Source organism: Brassica napus, chromosome C9 (assembly GCF_020379485.1).
Source record: "Brassica napus cultivar Da-Ae chromosome C9, Da-Ae, whole genome shotgun sequence".
NCBI lineage: Eukaryota > Viridiplantae > Streptophyta > Magnoliopsida > Brassicales > Brassicaceae > Brassica > Brassica napus.
This window is the reverse complement of record NC_063452.1, coordinates 48,378,364-48,399,033: the sequence shown is the minus strand read 5'-3', so window position 1 is coordinate 48,399,033 and position 20,670 is coordinate 48,378,364. Positions and strand designations below refer to the sequence as shown.

General features: G+C 34.4%; 2 protein-coding genes across 2 annotated transcripts; one reads left to right on the top strand and one right to left on the bottom strand.

Annotated features, from left to right (window-relative positions):
- The first annotated feature begins 15,319 nt into the window (after positions 1-15,319).
- Positions 15,320-15,964, top strand: LOC106397970 (uncharacterized mitochondrial protein AtMg00310-like). The gene has a single exon (XM_013838588.1). It carries the CDS (start codon positions 15,320-15,322, stop codon positions 15,962-15,964), a length of 645 nt encoding a protein of 214 aa, XP_013694042.1.
- A 2,720-nt stretch (positions 15,965-18,684) lies between these two features.
- LOC106399453 lies at positions 18,685-20,367 on the bottom strand. Its single transcript, XM_013839937.3, has 7 exons — positions 20,127-20,367; positions 19,732-19,787; positions 19,523-19,642; positions 19,365-19,443; positions 19,195-19,281; positions 19,049-19,111; positions 18,685-18,902 (listed from the first exon to the last, which is right to left on the bottom strand). Exons 2-7 carry the CDS (start codon positions 19,785-19,787, stop codon positions 18,825-18,827), a joined length of 483 nt encoding a protein of 160 aa, XP_013695391.1. The 5' UTR covers positions 20,127-20,367; the 3' UTR covers positions 18,685-18,824.
- Positions 20,368-20,670: the final 303 nt, after the last annotated feature.

Sequence of the window (20,670 nt, the reverse complement as noted above, 5' to 3'; positions counted from 1 at the left end):
TATTTTTGTGAACCATTATTTATCATTTCAATTTTATTTTAGATAGCAGCATTACAAATTAATATTTGCATAACCTTATTACTTACCAAAAATGAAACTAAAATAATTATGATTTTTTTGGAAATTTATCAAAAATTAAATTATCATATAAATTATCTCTTTTCACAAAGATAATCTTTAAAAAGTTTTCTGACATGTTAAAGAAAAAAATATGTTTAACCAAAAATATAAAATTTTGTAACTAAACAATTTCCTATTACTCTAAACTAGTAGTGTTGGGGAAAGTCACACGGCGCAGCGGAAATACTAATGGTCGTGTTCCCCTGACCTTGGTGAACCTGTGAAGAAAATACTTCGACGATGGCAGAATATAGTATAAGCGGAAACGTAAATGAGACAATCACTTTTTACGTGGAAAACTTTCTCGATGTGAGAAGGAAAAACCACGGGACCGTAGTCCACTCAACAATCCACTATATAAATGTTTGTGAGTACAACCACGTCCTCCCTGTTCAACAACCAGAACAGAACATAGACACTAGCTTCAAAGAGCTATCTCCAACACAAACAACAACAACAAGAGAGCAACACAAAGCTTCAAAACCGGCAGCAACCAAACGACCTCATCTCACAAGGATTCCGGCATCCAGAGACTAATCCAACCGTACAAATCTAAGATAAACAAGTCAACAATACCTCCGCCAAATTTCAGCTCAACAAGAGAAGATCTCACCATCGGATTTACCAAACACCCAAGACTGTCCTGTTGAAGAACTGTGACGACCAGCTTCACTAAAACCCAGAAAACAGAAGATCCAACCGCTGAAATCCAAATCCCTTAGGTGAATCTCTAACCCACTGACTGAAGAAGCTTCCCACAAAATATCAGCCCGATCAAGTTCCGTTTGATCCTCCAGAACCAGTCTTGAAATAGCCTGACGAGTTTTCTCCTCCTTCTCTCTTCTTTCTCTCTTTTGTCTCTCTCTCTAAACTCTATTATTGTGAGTCTACAGTGAAAAGGGTCATAAGAATTATTATGTCTCATGCCCACTTGGTTCTCTCCATCTAGGAGGGACCCATCAAACTCCCCCTCCAACTAGATGGAAGAAACAGCCATTCCGGCTATCTCTCGGCATACCTCAAGCTTCCCCCTCGGTAATGACTTCGTCATCATATCAGCTCCATTATCATCCGTATGAACTTTCTCAAGTTCCACTTCCTTAGAAGCAACCACATCACGTATCCAATGATACCTCCTCTGAATGTGTTTTGACTTCGAATGAAATGTAGAATTCTTCCCGAGACAAATAGCGCTTTGACTATCACAAAGCAACACATACTTTTCTTGCTTGAAACCGATCTCTTCACAGAAGTTCTTCATCCACAACAACTCTTTACAAGATTCAACTGCAGCAATGAACTCTGCCTCAGTGGTAGATAGTGCAACACACTTTTGCAACCTTGACTGCCATGCCACAGCTCCACCCGCAAATGTTACCAAGTAACCCGAAGTAGATTTGCTAGAATCAGCATCTCCCGACATGTCAGAATCAGTGTAACTGACAAGCAATGACTTCTTACCTCCAAATGTAATCTTCAAATTAGAAGTCCCTCTGAGATATCTCAAAATCCACTTCACAGCATTCCAATGTTCTCATCCCGGATTGGAGAGAAACCTGCTGACAACTCCAACGGCGTAGGCTAAATCCGGTCTTGTACAGACCATGGCATACATCAAACTACCCACTGCAGAAGCATACGGAACCTTCGCCATATCTTCCTTCTCCGCATATGTCTTCGGACTTTGTTGACTGCTCAGTCTTAAGTGTGGAGCAAGAGGAGTACTCAACACTTTAGACTTGTCCATGTGAAACCGCTTAAGTACTTTTTCAATGTACTTCTCCTGAGATAAGTGAATCAGCTTCTCACCTCTATCCCGAATAATTCTCATACCAAGAATCTGTTTCGCTGGACCCATATCTTTCATGGCAAAGGACTCACTGAGCTGCTCTTTCAACTCCTTAATTATGTCCATGTTCCTGCCCACAATCAACATATCATCGACATACAGCAACAAGATGATAAAATCATCCTCACTGAACACCTTCACAAATACACAATGTTCTGAATCAGTCTCTGCATAACCATGCTCCCCCATAACAGACTTGAACTTCATGTACCATTGGCTTGGTGCTTGCTTCAATCCATAAAGGCTTTTCTTCAAGCGGCAAACCAAATTTTCTTTGCCCTTTTGCACATAGCCTTCCGGTTGTTCCATGTAGATCTCTTCCTCCAAATTACCATGAAGGAAAGCAGTCTTCACGTCCATTTACTCAACCTCTAGATCAAGGCTCGCTGCCAATCCAAGTACAACCCGAATGGATGACATCTTCACAACAGGAGAAAAGATTTCATCATAATCAATTTCCTTCTTTTGGTTGTAGCCTTTCACAACCAATCTAGCCTTGTGTCGAGGTGGCAAATTGTCATCCTCATGCTTAATTCTGTACACCCACTTATTAAGCAGAGCCTTCTTGCCCTTAGGCAATTCCACCAACTCAAAAGTATGGTTCTCCTCAAAAGAATCCATCTCCTCATCCATGGCTCCAAACCACTTATCCTTGTGTTCATCCTCCAAAGCTTCTTCATAGCTTTCAGGCTCTCCCCCATCAGTAAGTAATACATACTCACTAGGATCATACCTTGTCGACGGTTTAAGACCTCTCTCGGATCTTCTAACAATAGTAGGTTGGTTCTCAGCAGCTGGTGTCTCACCATGATCGTCACCATGATCACCACTACCATCTTCATGTGCGGGAGCATCTGCACTAGGTGTATTATCCTGAACTTCAACCTCAACCTCACCGTGAACCGATGTAGAAGGAGTAGCCTCTGTATCGATCAAACCCTCAAAAATCAGAGTTGGCTTTTTGGGCTTGTCAATGTCCTTAATCGTTTGATCTTCCATAATCACAACATCTCTGCTCCTTACGAGCTTCCTCTCAACGGGATCATAAAATCTGTACCCGAACTCATCATGACCATAACCGATGAACACACACTGCCGCGACTTCATCTCAAGCTTCGATCTATCAACCTTGGGAATATGAACAAATGCCTTACACCCAAAGACCCTCAAGTGACTGTAAGAAACATCCTTACCAGTCCAAACCCTCTCTGGAACATCACCATCCAATGGAGCACTTGGTGACAAATTCAGCACATGAACCACCGTGTTCAAAGCTTCTGCCCAGAAAGTCATCGATAAACATGACTGTGAGATCAAACATCTCATCCTCTCGACAATCGTCTGATTCATCCTTTCAGCCAATCCATTCAACTGTGGAGTATGAGGTGGCGTGAACTGATGCCTTATTCCATGCTCTTTGCAATAAGCATCAAATGGTCCAAAATACTCTCCACCATTATCACTGCGGATACACTTCAGTTTCTTCCCCGTTTGTCTCTCAACCAATGCCACAAAGTGCTTGAAATATCCCAGCACCTGATCTTTCGTCCTCATAGGAAATACCCACGACTTCCTTGAATGATCATCAATGAAAGTTACAAAATATGATGCGCTGCCAAGAGATCTTGTCTTCATTGGACCACACACATCTGAGTGTACCAAATCCAGTACCTCGGGTTTCTTAGAAGGTGCAGAAGACTTGAAAGATACCCTGTGTTGTTTTCCCGCAAAGCAATGCGAACACTTCTGTAGGTGCAAACCAGAGATTCCTGGAATCACCTCATTCTTAGACAACACAACCATTCCTTTCTCACTCATGTGACAGAGTCTCTTATGCCATAGCTCCATGGCATTATCATTCTCCACCGCATTAACAACATCTTTGGAGACCTTAGCCTGCATCCAATAGAAAGATGAAGACTTCTCACCTCGAGCCACAATCAAGGAACCGCGAGAGAGCTTCCATTTACCACCACCGTGCAAACTGAAATAACCCTCATCATCAAGTCTTCCCGTCGATATCAGATTCATCCTAATATCAGGAACATGCTTAACATCCTTAAGCACCAGCCTAGTACCAAGACTAGTCTCCAAGCAAACATCACCAATGCCAGCAACCTGAGCCATCGCATCATTCCCCATCTTCACAGAACCATAATTACCCGTAGTATAGGTAGAAAACAAATCCCGCTGTGATGTAGCATGAGTAGTAGATCCATTGTCAATCACCCAACTGGTGTCCTGGCATGCGACATTAATGGCATCACCCTCAAGAAGAATGAGAAACTGATCTTCGGTGAGAGTCACCCAATCCACCTTTTCTTCTTGATTTCCTTACTGCTTGTTTTTCAACTTCCAACAATCCTTCTTCATGTGCCCTTTCTTATGACAAAAATAGCACTCCATATTTGCAAATCTATTAGACTTGCTCCTGCTCCTGTTTTTGTCTCTCTTGGGATCTCTACTTGTACTTCTCCCCCTTGACTCAGTAACAAAGACATCTGAACGCGAACTGCTAGCATTCGACTGCCTTCTTGCTTCCTCATTAAAAACACTGTTCTTCACTGAATCCATCGAAATAACACCTTCCGACGCAGAGTTACAAAGAGACATCCTGAAAACCTCCCAAGAGTCCGGTAAAGTACCGAGAAGCCACAGACCGTGAATCTCATCATCAAACTTGATGCCCATATCAGACAACTTGATGAGCAATCCCTGAAACGCATTCAAGTGATCTGTCATCGGAGTCCCCTCCTGATACCTCAGCTCAATCAACTTCTTGATCATGTACATCTTGTTGTTTCCGGTCTTCCTAGCATATAAATGCTCCAGCTTCTTCCACAAAGAACGAGCATCCGTCTCAGTCTCAATATGATGCAACACATTATCATCTACCCACTGCCTTATCAACCCACACACTTGGCGATGCTGCAGCTTCCACTCTTCATCCGTTTTCTTCTCAGGTTTCTGCTCCTCGAAGACTGGAACATGGAATTCTTTAACAAAGAGCAAATCCTCCATCTTGCCCTTCCATAGATGATAGTTAGCACCATTCAAGCTTATCATCCTGCTCATATTTTCCATCTTTCACACAAGCAAATAACAACCCAAAGTTATCAAAACCAAAGCTCTAAAACGAGAAGCTCTGATACCACTCTGTTGGGGAAAGTCACACGGCGCAGCGGAAATACTAATGGTCGTGTTCCCCTGACCTTGTGTGAACCTGTGAAGAAAATATTTCGACGATGGCATAATATAGTATAAGCGGAAACGTAAATGAGACAATCACTTTTTACGTGGAAAACCTTCTCGATGTGAGAAGGAAAAACCACGGGACCGTAGTCCACTCAACAATCCACTATATAAATGTTTGTGAGTATAACCACGTCCTCCCTGTTCAACAACCAGAACAGAACAGAGACACTAGCTTCAAAGAGCTATCTCCAACACAAACAACAACAACAAGAGAGCAACACAAAGCTTCAAAACCGGCAGCAACCAAACGACCTCAGCTCACAAGGATTCCGGCATCCAGAGAATCCAACCGTACAAATCTAAGATAAACAAGTCAATAATACCTCCGACAAATTTCAGCTCAAGAAGAGAAGATGTCACCGTCGGATTTACCAAACACCCAAAACTGTCCTGCTGAAGAACTGTGACGACCAGCTTCACTAAAACCCAGACAACAGAAGATCCAACCGTTGAAATCCAAATCCCTTCGGTGAATCTCTAACCCACTGACTGAAGAAGCTTCGCACAAAATATCAGCCCGATCAAGTTCCGTTTGATCCTCCAAAACCAGTCTTGAAATAGCCTGACGAGTTTTCTCCTCCTTCTCTCTTCTTTCTCTCTTTTGTCTCTCTCTTTAAATTCTATTATTGTGAGTCTACAGTGAAAAGGGTCATAAGAATTATTATGTCTCATGCCCACTTGGTTCTCTCTATCTAGGAGGGACCATCAAATAGTAGTTCAGAAAATGTAATGCTCAATGTATGTGTGTGTATATATGAACACGAGTATTCTAACTATAATCGAAGATATTTGCGTGAACCATTATTCAGCATGGGACATTGTCAATCACATAACCTTATAACGTACCAAGAATTAATGAAACTAATCATATTTATGAATTTGGAAGTTCATAATCATAGAAAATTAAATTATACTATGTATTCTCTCTTTTTCACAGATATTTTAATAGTTTTTACACATATAAAGAAAATAGCTAATGTTTAATCACAAATATATAACTTTTATGTTAAACAATTTCCTATGATTCTAAACTAATAATAACCCAAAAATATATAAATATATAGTTATTGTTAACAAATATATCTTGATGTCTGTAATTTGTTACTATTAATTAACAAGATATGCATTAGAAACCTAAAAACTTATATTTACAAAAACAGCAAAAGAGGTAAAAAAAATCATCATTATAAAAGAGAGGGAGTTCTTACAATGATTAATTAAATTTACATAGAAAGAAATGATAGAAGTGGTGTGCAGATGACTACAATACATGTCTGACTTTAACACAAAGTCTCATATTCTCTTAATGAATCCGAAAATCAAGTCTTCGTCACATTGAACCCAAAGAAAAAGAAAGAATTGTTTAAGGCTTTTAGTTAACTATCTCACAAGGGATATTTATGGACAAGTTAAAAGATGCATTAGTTGATAATCATATATTATTGATGTATTTTAATAGATCACCAAGGTTTTAAACGATTGATTATAACCATTTTTTTCTTTTGTTGTCCAAAAACCCCTAAACAATGAAATGAAGGGAAAAAAAAAACAGTTACGTCAAAGGAGCATTCATTTGTCGATTGTGGTCTGGGGAAGTAGCAGCAGTACTTGGCAGATCCAATGTTTGCCATTTTTCTTAGTATCAATTAATGTTATACACCGATCCCACCATGCCTGAGTTGATTTATGGAGTAGACGAGTAGTAGACTGTTAAGGGAATGGCCCGCAAAGAAACATGCGTGCACTTTTCTGGACCATGCAAATCATTTTTCTCCTGCAATCCCCCTATATATCAATCTGAGAAATCACTTAAGTAATTTCTAATGACGTGTCGTTAATATGAGAAATTTCCAATTAATTGTTATAATTTGATTAGTTGATGATTTTTAATTTTTAATTTATTTAATTAAAATTTTTAAAAGGAAACTAACCCTAGAATTACGTAATCTAATATATATTTCCAAACATATAATTAAACATCTTAAATATAGATGAATTAATAAAATTTATTTATAGAAACAATTAAATATCATAGAATACAGTATATAAATTGATAATATACATTTAAATCCCTCTATATATTATTTGAGAAGTCACTTAAATAATTTCTGCTGACGTGTCGCTCATATGAGAGATTTTTAATTAATTATTATAATTTGATTGGTTCATGGTTTTTAATTTTTTATTTATTTAATTAAAATTTTTAAAAGAAAACTAACCCTAGAATTACATAATATAATATATGTTTCCAAACATAGAATTAAACATCTTAAATATAGATGAATTAATATAATTTATTTATAGAAACAATTAAATATCATAGATTACATTATATAAATTGATAATATACATTTAAATACATAAACAATTATAAAACATTTTTAATATATTTATATTGGTAGTAAATACAATAAATCACAGATTCTACTAATTAATGTAAACCTAATAATATTAATTAAACTTCACTCATTCACTCTCTCTCTCTCTATATAAATGACTGCAAAATAGTCAATTATATAATTTTTTAAAAAAAATTCATCATTTTCCAATGACAATGTGATATCATAGATAAGTTATCACTTTTAGAAATGATTAAAATATTTTTTATATTTTAAAACATAATAAAGGGGTTTTTGCCAAAACTAACCCACAACTTGATTTTAATCCCAAACCTATACCCAAACTTGAATCAAATGCAAAACTAACCTAAAAGCCTAGTGAAATTACAGCTCAACCCCTTGTGACCAAACAAAAAAACGGAAGCCATTTTTACGAATATAGCCCCAGTAAATCGTCTGAGTCGTCTGAGATGTTGGAAGTCGTCTGGACGACTGAAGTGTAAGTCGTCTGGTACCAGTTTATTTTAAAAATAATTTATAAATCTTGTAAAAAAATATTTTGATGCGTGAAAAATAAAAATCAAGTAATTATAAACAGTTTTAAGTGATATAAATTAAGATATGATAAAATTGATTTGTTCTGAAGATAGATGAGTGGAAGTAGTGAATCATGAAATACTTTGGTTTAGGAGTTTGGCAAACATATGTTGTAGTATTGTATGTATTGTTAGGGTTAGATTTTGGAAAACTAAAATGTTTTTTACAAAAATTATTTTTCACCTATATGTCTTTATTTCTGTGTATAGTAAACACTTTTCAAGTTTGATTTGGTTTTATGAAGTGCTTAATTAGATAAATAAGTTTAGGGGTTATGTTTAGGGTGTGGACGACTTATATTTCAGTCGTCTGTTGAATAATTTACCCGGACGACGTATATTTCAGTCGTCCACATCGTACCGAACCTTTAATTTTACCAATGTACGTTTTAACCTAACCGGATCATTTTACTCGGACGACTTATATTTCAGTCGTCTGGTGAAGAAATTAAAACAGACGACTTACATGTAAGTCGTCCAAATATCCCCGCCTAAATTTTTTTTTAAAAAAAATTTCCCGCTTAAATAATTTAAACCAGACGACTTACTTGTAAGTCGTCTGAAAAGTCTTCTATTTTAGTTTCCCGCTAAAAATATTTAATTTCCCACTAAAAATATTAAACTCTTCTAGATGACTTACATGTAAGTCGTCTGTTTTAATTTCTTCAACAGACGACTGAAGTGTAAGTCGTCTAGGAAGTCGTCTGAGTCAAAAATATTTAACCTAATTGGATTTTTTGTCTCCCTATATAAAGAAAAATTTACACATTCTCTCTCCTCCTCTCAAATGGTTGCAACAAAAATGTAATGTTCATCATTCTAAAACTCTCCAACCTCTCTCTAATCTCTTTGACTTGAAAACACCAAACTTTATATGAATTTTTCAGTTTTGTCTCATGTATTTCTTACTAATCTATCTCTTTTGCAGGTTTTTAATCAAATGGTACTCATTTTCCACTAATTTAAAGGTAGATCTATTAATTTTAGATATGTATTTTTGTGTGTTCTATAAATGTAGATTTATCTATTTTTCCACTCATTTTCTCTATTTTTAAGTCATTTGAACGTTTTTGGATATGCAGGTTTTTCAGATCTGGATTTGATATGCAGGTTTTTCAGATCTGGAAGACTTTTGAGACGACTTACTTGTTAGTCGTCTGGAAGTCGTCTGGACTTCTTGGAAGTCTTCTGACAAAGTCGTCTGGACTTCCAGGAAGTCGTCTGGACTTCCAGGAAGTCGTCTGGACTTCCAGGAAGTCGTCTGGACTTCCAGGAAGTCGTCTGGACTTCCAGGAAGTCGTCTGGATTTTTCTGAGCGTTTTGGTAAGTTTTTATGTCTGATTTTTCTTCATTTGGTAACTTCTTGTTGTATAAAGTTCTTACTTTTTTCCCAAACTAAAACTCTCCAAACCCACTCTAATCTCTTTGACTTGAAAACACCAAACTTTATATGAATTTTTCAGTTTTGTCTCATGTCTTTCTTACTAATCTATCTTTTTTGCAGGTTTTTAATTAGATGGTACTCATCTTCCACTAATTTAAAGGTAGATCTATTATTTTTAGATATCTATTTTTGTGTGTTCTGTAAAGGTAGATTTATCTAATCTTCCACTCATTTTTCTGTTTTAAAGCCATTTGAACGTTTTTGAATATGCAGGATTTTCAGATCTGGATTTAATATGCAGGTTTTTCAGATCTGGAAGACTTCTGGGACGACTTACTTGTTAGTCGTCTGGAAGTCGTCTGGAAGTCATCTGAAAGTCGTCTGGAAGTCGTCTGGAAGTCGTCTGGAAGTCGTCTGGAAGTCGTCTGGAAGTCGTCCGGAAGTCGTCTGGAAGTCGTCCGGAAGTCGTCTGGACTTCCTAAAAGTCGTCTGGACTTCCTGTAAAGTCGTCTGGAAGTCGTCTGAACTTCCTAAAAGTCTTCTGACAAAGTCGTCTGAACTTCCGGGAAGTCGTCTGGACTTCTTAGAAGTCGTCTGGACTTCTTAAAAGTCTTCTGGTCTTGTCTACTCAAGTGGAATCCAAGCTTGTCTTTGTAGAGGAATGATCTATAATAGTTTTGTTTGTGGTCTGTTTTGTGAATTGCATGTCTACTCTTTTAGTTGTGAATTTTTTGTAAAATCAGTAATAATGTTTTCCAAGATGTATTAAATGTGCTAACAATGTGTTTACACATTTACAAATCAATGAAATAATAGACTTCAGTAGTCTTTTTCTTATCTTTGGATCTCTCATATGCAATAATAAACTCCAATGGCCTTTTCTCATCTTAATAAACAAGAATGTTGGTAGCTTCATATTGATACAACATTTTAAGAAGCATTTAACCCTTCTTCCAACTCATAACAATAGTCATCATTATTGTCTATAACAATAATACTTAAGAGATAGAAACAAACAATAGTAACTAGTCAAAGCATATCATATTTTTTTATAAGTTTGCATTGAAAAACTTAGTCAAAATTAGTAAAACTAAGGGAGAGAACATATTTTGTAAATATGAGTTTTACATATCTTGAAGTTACTTATCACTCTTAAAAATACAAGTTATTCAAAAACTAACGTAGAAGACTTAAAAACTAGCGGAGAAGACGCAGACGACTTCAATCTAAGTTGTCTAGACGACTAAACTATACGTCGTCTGGTCAACGCAGAGGTTATTTTTGCAATTGACTTTGAAATCTGTTATTTCGGACGACAGAAAAATAAGTCATCTACTATTGTTTGGTTAAAAAAAAACTCCAAAAAAGCTAGACGACTTACATTTCAGTCGTCATAGGTTAGTTTTGCATTTGACTGGATTATTTCAGAAGTTTGACTTTTCTGGACGACTTACATTTTAGTCGTCTAGTGAAAATTAAAATAATAATTTTTTTTTTAAAGTAGACGACTTACAGTTAAGTCGTCATAGGTTAGTTTTGCAATTGAAAAAAAAAACTTCAAGATTTAATTATATACAGACGACTTATAATTCAGTCGTCCACAAGACGACTGAAATGTAAGTCGTCCAGGATTTACGAGGTTTGACCAGAATCTCGAAAAAAAATCCTCGACGACTTACAAGTAAGTCGTCTGGTGGATGACTGAATTATAAGTCGTCTGTGTATAATTAAATCTTGAAGTTTTTTTTTCAATTGCAAAACTAACCTATGACTACTTAATTGTAAGTCGTTTACTTTTTAAAAAATATTATTATTTTAATTTTCGACAGACGACTGAAATGTAAGTCGTCTGGAGAAGTCAAACTTCTCTAATTATCCAGTCAAATGCAAAACTAACCTATGACGACTGAAATGTAAGTCGTCTAGGTTCTTTGAAAATTTTTTTGAAACCAAACAATAGTAGACGACTTAACTTTCAGTCGTCTTAGGTTACAGATTTCAAAGTCAATTGCAAAAATAACCTTTGCGTTGACCAGACGACTTCCAGGTAAGTCGTCTACAGCCAGACGACTTCCAGTTAAGTCGTCTACAGCCAGACGACTTCCCAAGTAATTCTTCTAACAAACAGATCTGGAAAAAAACTCGATGTCATACCTTAAATTGGTGAGATAAGTTCCTTAGCATACATAAGGCTTCTCCAAGCACACAGAATCACAAACGAAAGTCACCCACCCAGAATCGTTAGCTTCTATGACTCTATGAACCATAAAAATTTTAGAATCAAAATCTTGGGTTTTTAGCTCATTGTGGAGAGAAAGTGAGAGATATGTTGTGTTTAGTTCACAAGAATGGAAAAAGAAGAAGGGTAAATCGATTTTGGGAGCATTAAAAGCTTCAAATTGGTTGTTCATGGTGGTTGTGGTATTGATGATAATGACAATCTTGTAATTACTTGAAGATGATGAGGGTGAGAGAGTAAAGATGTCATTTTCGGAAAAAAAAAGAAAAAAAAAATTGATGGCATTTTCGTAAATTATATGAACTTGTGGGGTGAATAGGGCAAAACCAATTTTCAAAAAAAAAGGAGGTTAGTTTTGTGTTTGACTTTAAGTTGTAGGTCAATTTTGCAAAAAGCCCAAAATTATATGGTAAGTCATTTAAAATTATATTAATCAAGAAATTTGATTTAATTCATCTATTAATATAAAAAGATGAATCAAAATTATTATATGGTAAGTCAATTAAAATTATATTATATGGTAATTCATTTAAAATTATTATATAGTGAGTCATTTAAAATTAAATGAATCAAAGTATTTTTTATAAGTTTTAGAGAATCTGAGTTTGATATAAGGAAAGAAAGAGATTAGAAAGAGTCTAGAGGTTATTTAGGACGAGTTTAGCTAAGAGTTTAGTGTATGATCATGATTGAGAGCCTTTGAGTCTAAGAGATTGTTTTAGTGTCAAGAACTGTCTGATTATCATTAATGAAGAGTTTACAAATATATAGGAGAAGATACAAGGGTTTTCCTAAAGGTAAAGTAAGCAAAGCATGTGAAGTCAAGGAAGAGCTAGGCGCCGGTTTCAAACTAAGCCAATGGGAGACTCCACATGTGTGGGATGAATGGATAAGGTTGCTTTCCCTTTCCAGCTGCATACAGCCTGTCAAGCCGCGGTCTTATCCTTCCCTCAACGGTCTGATCAAGTGCTGGTAACTCTCCATAGTTACCATCACCCTTTTCACAAGTAACCATCCTGAATAGTGAAGAGTATTACCCAAGACTTGTACGGCCACTCCTCATGTACGGCCTGTACGGATTGTACGGACTAAGCCTCCTCAATCCCTTTCTTCCTAATGCTTCACCACTTCATACTCTCTCCTCACATACATTACTCAACACTTCATCTCATGATCTCATCTCAAAGTGATCTCATCTCAACATTTTTCACATGTTTTTCCTAGATTTAATACTCTATTAATATAATTCATATAGCTTTGATTATAATAAAATTAGCATGCTTGTTTTGAATAGTAAAAAAAATAAACGAGACATAAATAAAAAACATGAGGGAAGAATAATAAAATATGTTTGTTGTGTTTTAAAAATACAAAACTAATTAGTTCACATTTATAGTAACACAAAAATAGCTAATGTTTAATCACAAATATATAACTTTTATGTTAGACAATTTCCGATGCTAAACTAATAATAACCCAAAAATATATAAATATATAGTTATTGTTAACAAAGATATCTTGATGTCTGTAATTTGTTACTATTAATTAATAAGATATGCATTAGAAACCTAAAAACTTATATTTATAAAAACAGCAAAAGAGGTAAAAAAAATCATCATTATAAAAGAGAGGGAGTTCTTACAATAATTAATTAAATTTACATAGAAAGAAACGATAGAAGTGGTGTGCAGATGACTACAATACATGACTGACTTTAACACAAAGTCTCATATTCTCTTAATGAATCCAAAAATTAAGTCTTCTTAACATTGAACCCAAAGAAAAAGAAAGAATTTTTTAAGGTTTTTAGTTAACTATCACAAGGAGGGCCGTGCCTGAGTAAAAGCCAATCAAGCATATGCTTGGGGCCTTAAAAAATTATATAAATATTAGGGGCCAAATCCTAACAAAAATAATTAAGTGGATAGGTTGGTAATGTACTTATTAGAAGTATATAATGTGTGTCCAGTTCGATTATTCCCCATACTATTTAAATCTCATAGTTTTGGGGGGGGGGGGGGGGGGGGGGGGCAAATTAATAATTGAGCTTTAGGGCCTAAAATTCTTATGCACGGTCCTGATCACAAGTAAAAAAAATACATTAGTTGATAATCATATATTATTGAATTAGTTGATAATCATATATTATTGATGTATTTTAATAGATCACCAAGGTTTTAAACGATTGATTATAACCATTTTTTTCTTTTGTTGTCCAAAAACCCCTAAACAATGAAATGAAGGGGAAAAAAACAGTTACGTCAAAGGAGCATTCATTTGTGGATTGTGGTATGGGGAAGTAGCAGCAGTACTTGGCAGATCCAATGTTTGCCATTTTTCTTAGTATCAATTAATGTTATACACCGATCCCACCATGCCTGAGTTGATTTATGGAGTAGACGAGTAGTAGACTGTTAAGGGAATGGCCCGCAAAGAAACATGCGTGCACTTTTCTGGACCATGCAAATCTTTTTTCTCCTGCAATCCCCTATATATCAATCGAGAAATCACTTAAGTAATTTCTGATGACGTGTCGTTTATATGAGAAATTTTCAATTAATTGTTATAATTTGATTGGTTGATGATTTTTATTTTTTTATTTATTTAATTAAAAATTTTAAAAAGAAATTAACCCTAGAATTACCTAATCTAATATATGTTTCCAAACATATAATTAAACATCTTAAATATAGATGAATTAATATAATTTATTTATAGAAACAATTAAATATCATAGATTACATTATATAAATTGATAATATACATTTAAATACATAAATAATTATAATTTTTTTTAATATATTTATATTAGTAGTAAATACAATAAATCACAGATTCTACTAATTAATGTAAACCTAATAATATTAATTAAACTTTACTCATTCACTCTCTCTCTCTCTATATATATATATATATTCTAAAATGTTTCAAATGAATGCAAAATAGTCAATTATATAATTTTTTTAAAAATATTCATCATTTTCCAATGACAATGTGATATCATAGATAAGTTATCACTTTTAGAAATGATTAAAATATTTTTTATATTTTAAAACATAAAAATTATATGGTAAGTCATTTAAAATTATATTAATCAAGAAATTTGATTTAATTCATCTATTAAAATAAACAGATGAATCAAAATTATTATATGGTAAGTCACTTAAAATTATATTATATGGTAATTCATTTAAAATTATTATATAGTGAGTCATTTATAATTAAATGAATCAAAGTATTTTTCACATGTTTTTCCTAGAGTTAATACTCTATTAATATAATTCATATAGCTTTGATTATAATAAAATTAGCATGCTTGTTTTGAATAGTAAAAAAAATAAAGGTGACATAAATAAAAAAAATGAGGGAAGAATAATAAAATATGTTTGTTGTGTTTTTGGTTCTTCTATATTCTTATATATTTAACTTTTTTTATTTGTCGAGATGCATGTATTTTTTGTGTTACTATAAATGTGAACTAATTAGTTTTGTATTTTTAAAACATTGTGATAAATTGAGTAAGAAAGATCAATAAAAATGACATGTTCTACATGTTCTAATCAATCCCATAAGGCAAAGGTTAGCTGGGAGGATGTCTGTTATCCTAAAGAGGAGGGTGGTTTAGGGATAAGGAAGTTGCAAGACTCTGGAAAGGTGTTTGCTCTGAGACTTATATGGCGCATGTATACTCAGCCTTCATCACTCTGGGCGTGTTGGACGAAGCACTATCTGTTGAAATATTCCTCTTTTTGGGATGTTCGGGATGACACAAAGAGTTCATGGATATGGCGGAAGTTACTAAAGTTGCACCCTCTAGCATATAGTTTTCTTCGTTGTGAGATCAAAGATGGTACTTCAACGCACTTTTGGTTTGATGATTGGATGAATAGAGGCCGACTTATAGATATCACCGGTGTTGTGGGTACCACTTATCTAGGTGTGACTAGACAATCTAAGGTAAGTGAAGCTGCGAATCAGGATGGTTGGAGAATCCGGGGAGCTCGAATCTGTCGGCTCCAGGCTTTTTACACAGACGTTATCTCCCTGAACCCACCTCACACAAGTTTGGGTTGTGACATTATGCTCTGGAAACATGGAGAGGATGACTTTCGAGACAATTTCTCTTCATCTACAAATTGGAACCAGATTAGGAAGAAGAAAGACCGCGAGCAATGGAGTTGAGTAGTGTGGTTTGCACAGGGAGTACCAAGATATGGTTTTATCACGTGGCTGGCTATGAAGCACCGTTTATCAACAGGAGACAGGATGAGACAATGGGGTGCAGTCCAAGGATGTGAAATGTGTGGAGAGAGGGATGAAACTAGAGATCATTTGTTTTTTGCGTGTCCGTACTCTTACACTGTATGGGAAGCTCTAGCGAATAGGATTCTTGGTCAGGGTATCAATCCGGGTTGGAGCTGGACAGTTCAGTACTTGATAGGAACTCATCATAGACTAGACTCTGTGCTAGCTAAAATGTTGTTTCAGACTACTATCTATCATATTTGGAGGGAGAGGAATGCTAGGAGACATCATCAAATTCCAACAACTGCAGACCAAATGAAAAGAAGAGTGGACAAGGCAATGAGGACCAGAATCATTTCGCTGAAATACCTGTTTCATCACAAGCTCGCAGGCTTGCTTCAACGTTGGTTTCTTCACACAATGTAATTGATAGGTTTTTTTAGCATAGCATTACCACATTTTGAGATGGAGATAGATATGTAAATAACATTTTTTCTGATAGTTCAATAAATTTGAAATTTCATCAAAAAAAATATAAGGTAAATTTCAAGTAGGATAAATTATTTAAAAATAATGAGATGTATATTTTGCGGTATAATAAACTTTTGAAATGTACAATAATATAATTTTAACAAATTTTATACAAATAAAAATATTTTATTTTGATATAATATTGGATCTCACACTAATATTAAGTATATATGCCTAAAATAACAACATTTCGTTGTTTAAAATTCTAAAAAATATTTTTTCTTATTATTTAATCATATTTAATTAAAATATGTATGTTTTAAAGGAAGAAATGGTTTGCTTAACCCATTTAAGTTTTATATTAAACACTAAATAAAAAATGAGTGAAAAAGTGTGATTTGCGATTTGACAAAATTATGAGAGAAATTACTTAAAACTACAATTTTTCTAATACATATTTTCATCTTTACATTAACCAAATTTATCATTGGTTTTAAAGAGATAAATCATACTATATATTAATTGAGAAGTCACTTAAGTGTTTTCTTCCTATGTATTATTAATAGGTTAAGCTTGAAAAAATAGTTATAATTTGATTGGTTGTTGACGTTTATTAGTTATTTATTTTAATCAGATCTAAAAATAAAAGGTAACTATAGAATAATTAATATAAATTACCAAATAACACAAGTAATATTACAAATAATGATTTACGGTAACTAATTGTAGAATTGGAGAAATAATATATATGTTTTATCAATTATTTATATATAATTAAATAAAATACTTTAACTTTTTTTTATTGAAATAAATTTAATGGATATATATTCTTATATAAAAGAATTAGATTTGTAGGTAAAGAATTATTAGAAACTTTTATATTTTCTAAAGTCTACACAAAAACGTTTACAAAATATCGTCATGATAAAATCATTTGAATGGTATTGGTTCTACACAAAAAAAAAACTATCTTTTTATTTTTCGAAAGCTAGAGTATTTCCGGTTTTTTCACATGTTAAAATAAAATATAGAGTAATTCTACAACCAATTATCTGAATTAATCATAATATTGCTTTTCTGTAAGAAAAATATTTGTAATGACTAAAGTTTACGTTGTTGAACTATTTTAAATCTCACAGATCTTCTAAAAATATATACTGAAATTTTTGATTATCCAACTATTTGAAATTTAAAATTTAAAATTTTAATTATTATTCAAAAATTATAACAATGTAAACATAATATATATTTTCATATATTATAATTATCCGCAAAATTGCAGGCAAATACCTAGTTTCTTTTTAAGTCACTCTGCTGGTTAAAGATTAATACTGTGTTACTGTAGAATAGTATTAAAGTATAATTGTTGATTTTGCTTTTTTATAACTAATAGTAGTAATAACAATAAAAGGAAAATGTCAAAATGGTTGGTTCTATGAATGACATGATTGCAAACCCTACCGACTGGCCGGTCTTTACTTCCGAGCTAGTTTCTTTCCGATTTCTAAGAGACGGTTTTTCGGAGCTCAGCATCACCCGCATACCTAGGACTAGGAATTTGCGTGCAGATTCTCTCGCTAAGGAGGCGAGATGTAGTAGTACTCTTTTTCCCATATAGATCAGATCCATCCGGACAGAGCGTCTCTTCGGAACGACTCAGACCCGCTTACCACTTGATATCAGAAGAAGGGCGTCGCTAAAAAAAAAAAAAAAAAGGTTGGTTCTATGAATGACATTTATGTGTATGGAAACAAAGAGATAATATAAAAGAAAAAGAGAAAGAGGATGACACGACTTACATTTTACATCACTGATTTTAACAAAGTTCAAAGCTAAAAATATCTCCCCTCCCCAACTACTACATCATTTATTTTTACTCTGACATCAAATTCAATTTCTTTGTCCCAATGTAGTAATCAAAACAAAAGCATTTAATTGATAACCTGTAATATATGAGTGAGTCATAACCCTTGAGGTCAAGGAATGGAACGTTGACTCTATCTGCCATCGAGGTAACAATTACAAAACCTTCTGAAGAAATGCGAAGGTTCGTTTGTTGTTGGTTGTTTTATATCTGAAGGCATAAGAAATACACCTTCCATGTATTGTGTATAAAGTTCCCTTCTTTACCAATTTAATTTTACTACTGTGATTCATTGCAAATCACAAAACCTGGAAAATTCTCATACTTCAGAAATGATTTTGTTTATTTCTTTTGAAGGAAAAAGTAGTATTACAATAGTTCTTAAAAACAGTCATTGGTAGCTCATAGAAGCAATTGATACACTCAAAAGCTTTTTGAATACACACCGACCTTCAAGTTGCATCACTTCGGATCCGAAGTACGAACTCCCTGGCGCTTGAAGAACTCTCTGAACCCATAAGGACTCATGTCATAATTGTACTGCCCAAAAGAAACAAACAAGACCAATGTTTAGACCCTGCGATAGATTGATACGTGCATTTTCTTCGCATTGTTTCAAACAACAATGCAGGTTTCTATACACAAAAAGGTATATACAAGCGCCAATGTGTGATTCTTCAACTTACAGGTACGACTTTCACAGAATAGCGGGTGACATTTGGATCCTGTACCTTTCCTTCATTACCAGCCTGCATCAGAAGGGTTTTCATTTTACTAGATAAACCAAAGGAGCATGCCATGTTTCAATACAAAAATAAAAAGAGAAGTATACTTGTTGTGGGCTATGGAATATCTCAATGAAGGGATATTCACTTTTCTGGCGAGTAATGCAGAACCCGGGATACTTGGGGCACTCAACCTGAAACAATGCAAACACACAACAGTCAACTTACTCGATTACAAAGTCTTTTGTATTATTTTCCTAATGGTCTAAGAACTCACACGCATGAACTTGATGTTGGGATAGAACTCAGCAGCAGCTTCCTCAAGCATCCGGTCAAGATGTTGTGTGTAGTTGCTTCTGTTACATAGAAAGAGACGAAACGTGAGTTGGAATATAGCAAGAAAGGAACGTAATTTGAGCTGGGAAGTGAAGTTGCCTAATGGTGAATGCGACAACGACAGGATAGCCTTGGTGAAGAAGCTGGACAAACTCTCTTTCTGATGTAAAATGGATAACACGCGATGGCCCAAGATCCTTAGGGTAACCACTGTAGTACCTTCAATGCAGCAGAAGAAACACACGCTTTGTCTATATTGGTATACCAAGTTGTAAACTTCATATGAGTCAAAAATAAAATCTCATTACTTGCAAGTGGAGCGAAGCTGGAGAAGCATTCTATCGAGAAATGAAGTATCTCCCATCTGAGAAGCAGACCAAAAAATGTATTAGGCCGCTTAAGGGATGATGATCAACTTAGCTTATCAGGTGAAAACAGAGCAGAGTACTCAACAAGTCAAACTCTTAAGCCAATGCAAACACCAGGCTAATCAGTAACCTAGTCCATTCAATTACCTGCTAATATTATAGTTTTTTTCTTTCTTTCAGGCATTTCATCGAACAACATGGGCGCATTTAACATATCACGAGTGAGAGCGAGGATGAAAAATAAGATATATATATTTGCTAACAAACGCAAACGAGAATTCAAATTAACACTGGGGAAACTTGGATACGAGAGATTTCTGAGGATAAATTAAAACCTGGAGGATGTTCGCTGCTTCTTCGGATTTGCTTTCACTGCTCGAAGCAGAATCTTTCGTCACAAATCAAACTTGGAAAGAAGCCAAAGTAATGATGATAATGACAATCTGCACTTTTAGGTTTAATTAGTTTAGGGGCCTTTTAGTTCTCTTGATTGTGTTGGGCTTTCTTCTTTAATTGGGGGGGGAGAGATTGGTAAAACATCAAAACATCCCTAATTATTTCTAAAACATCAAATTCAGAGCAATCAAGCTTTAAATCTTTTTTTGAAACCACAACTAATAACCTACAGCTGTACAAGTGCTCTTCAGAACCAAATATCCAAAGTAATTTTTTAGTGCTTTCCATAAAATTCTACAGCAATAAAATATAAAGATTGGTAGGTGCCGTCTACAGCCCTATTTATTTCTAAAACACCAAATTCAGAGCAATCAAGCTTTAAATCTTTTTTTGAAACCACAGCTAATAACCTACAGCTGTACAAGTGCTCTGCAGAACCAAATATCCAAAGTAATTTTTTAGTGCTTTCCATAAAATTCTACA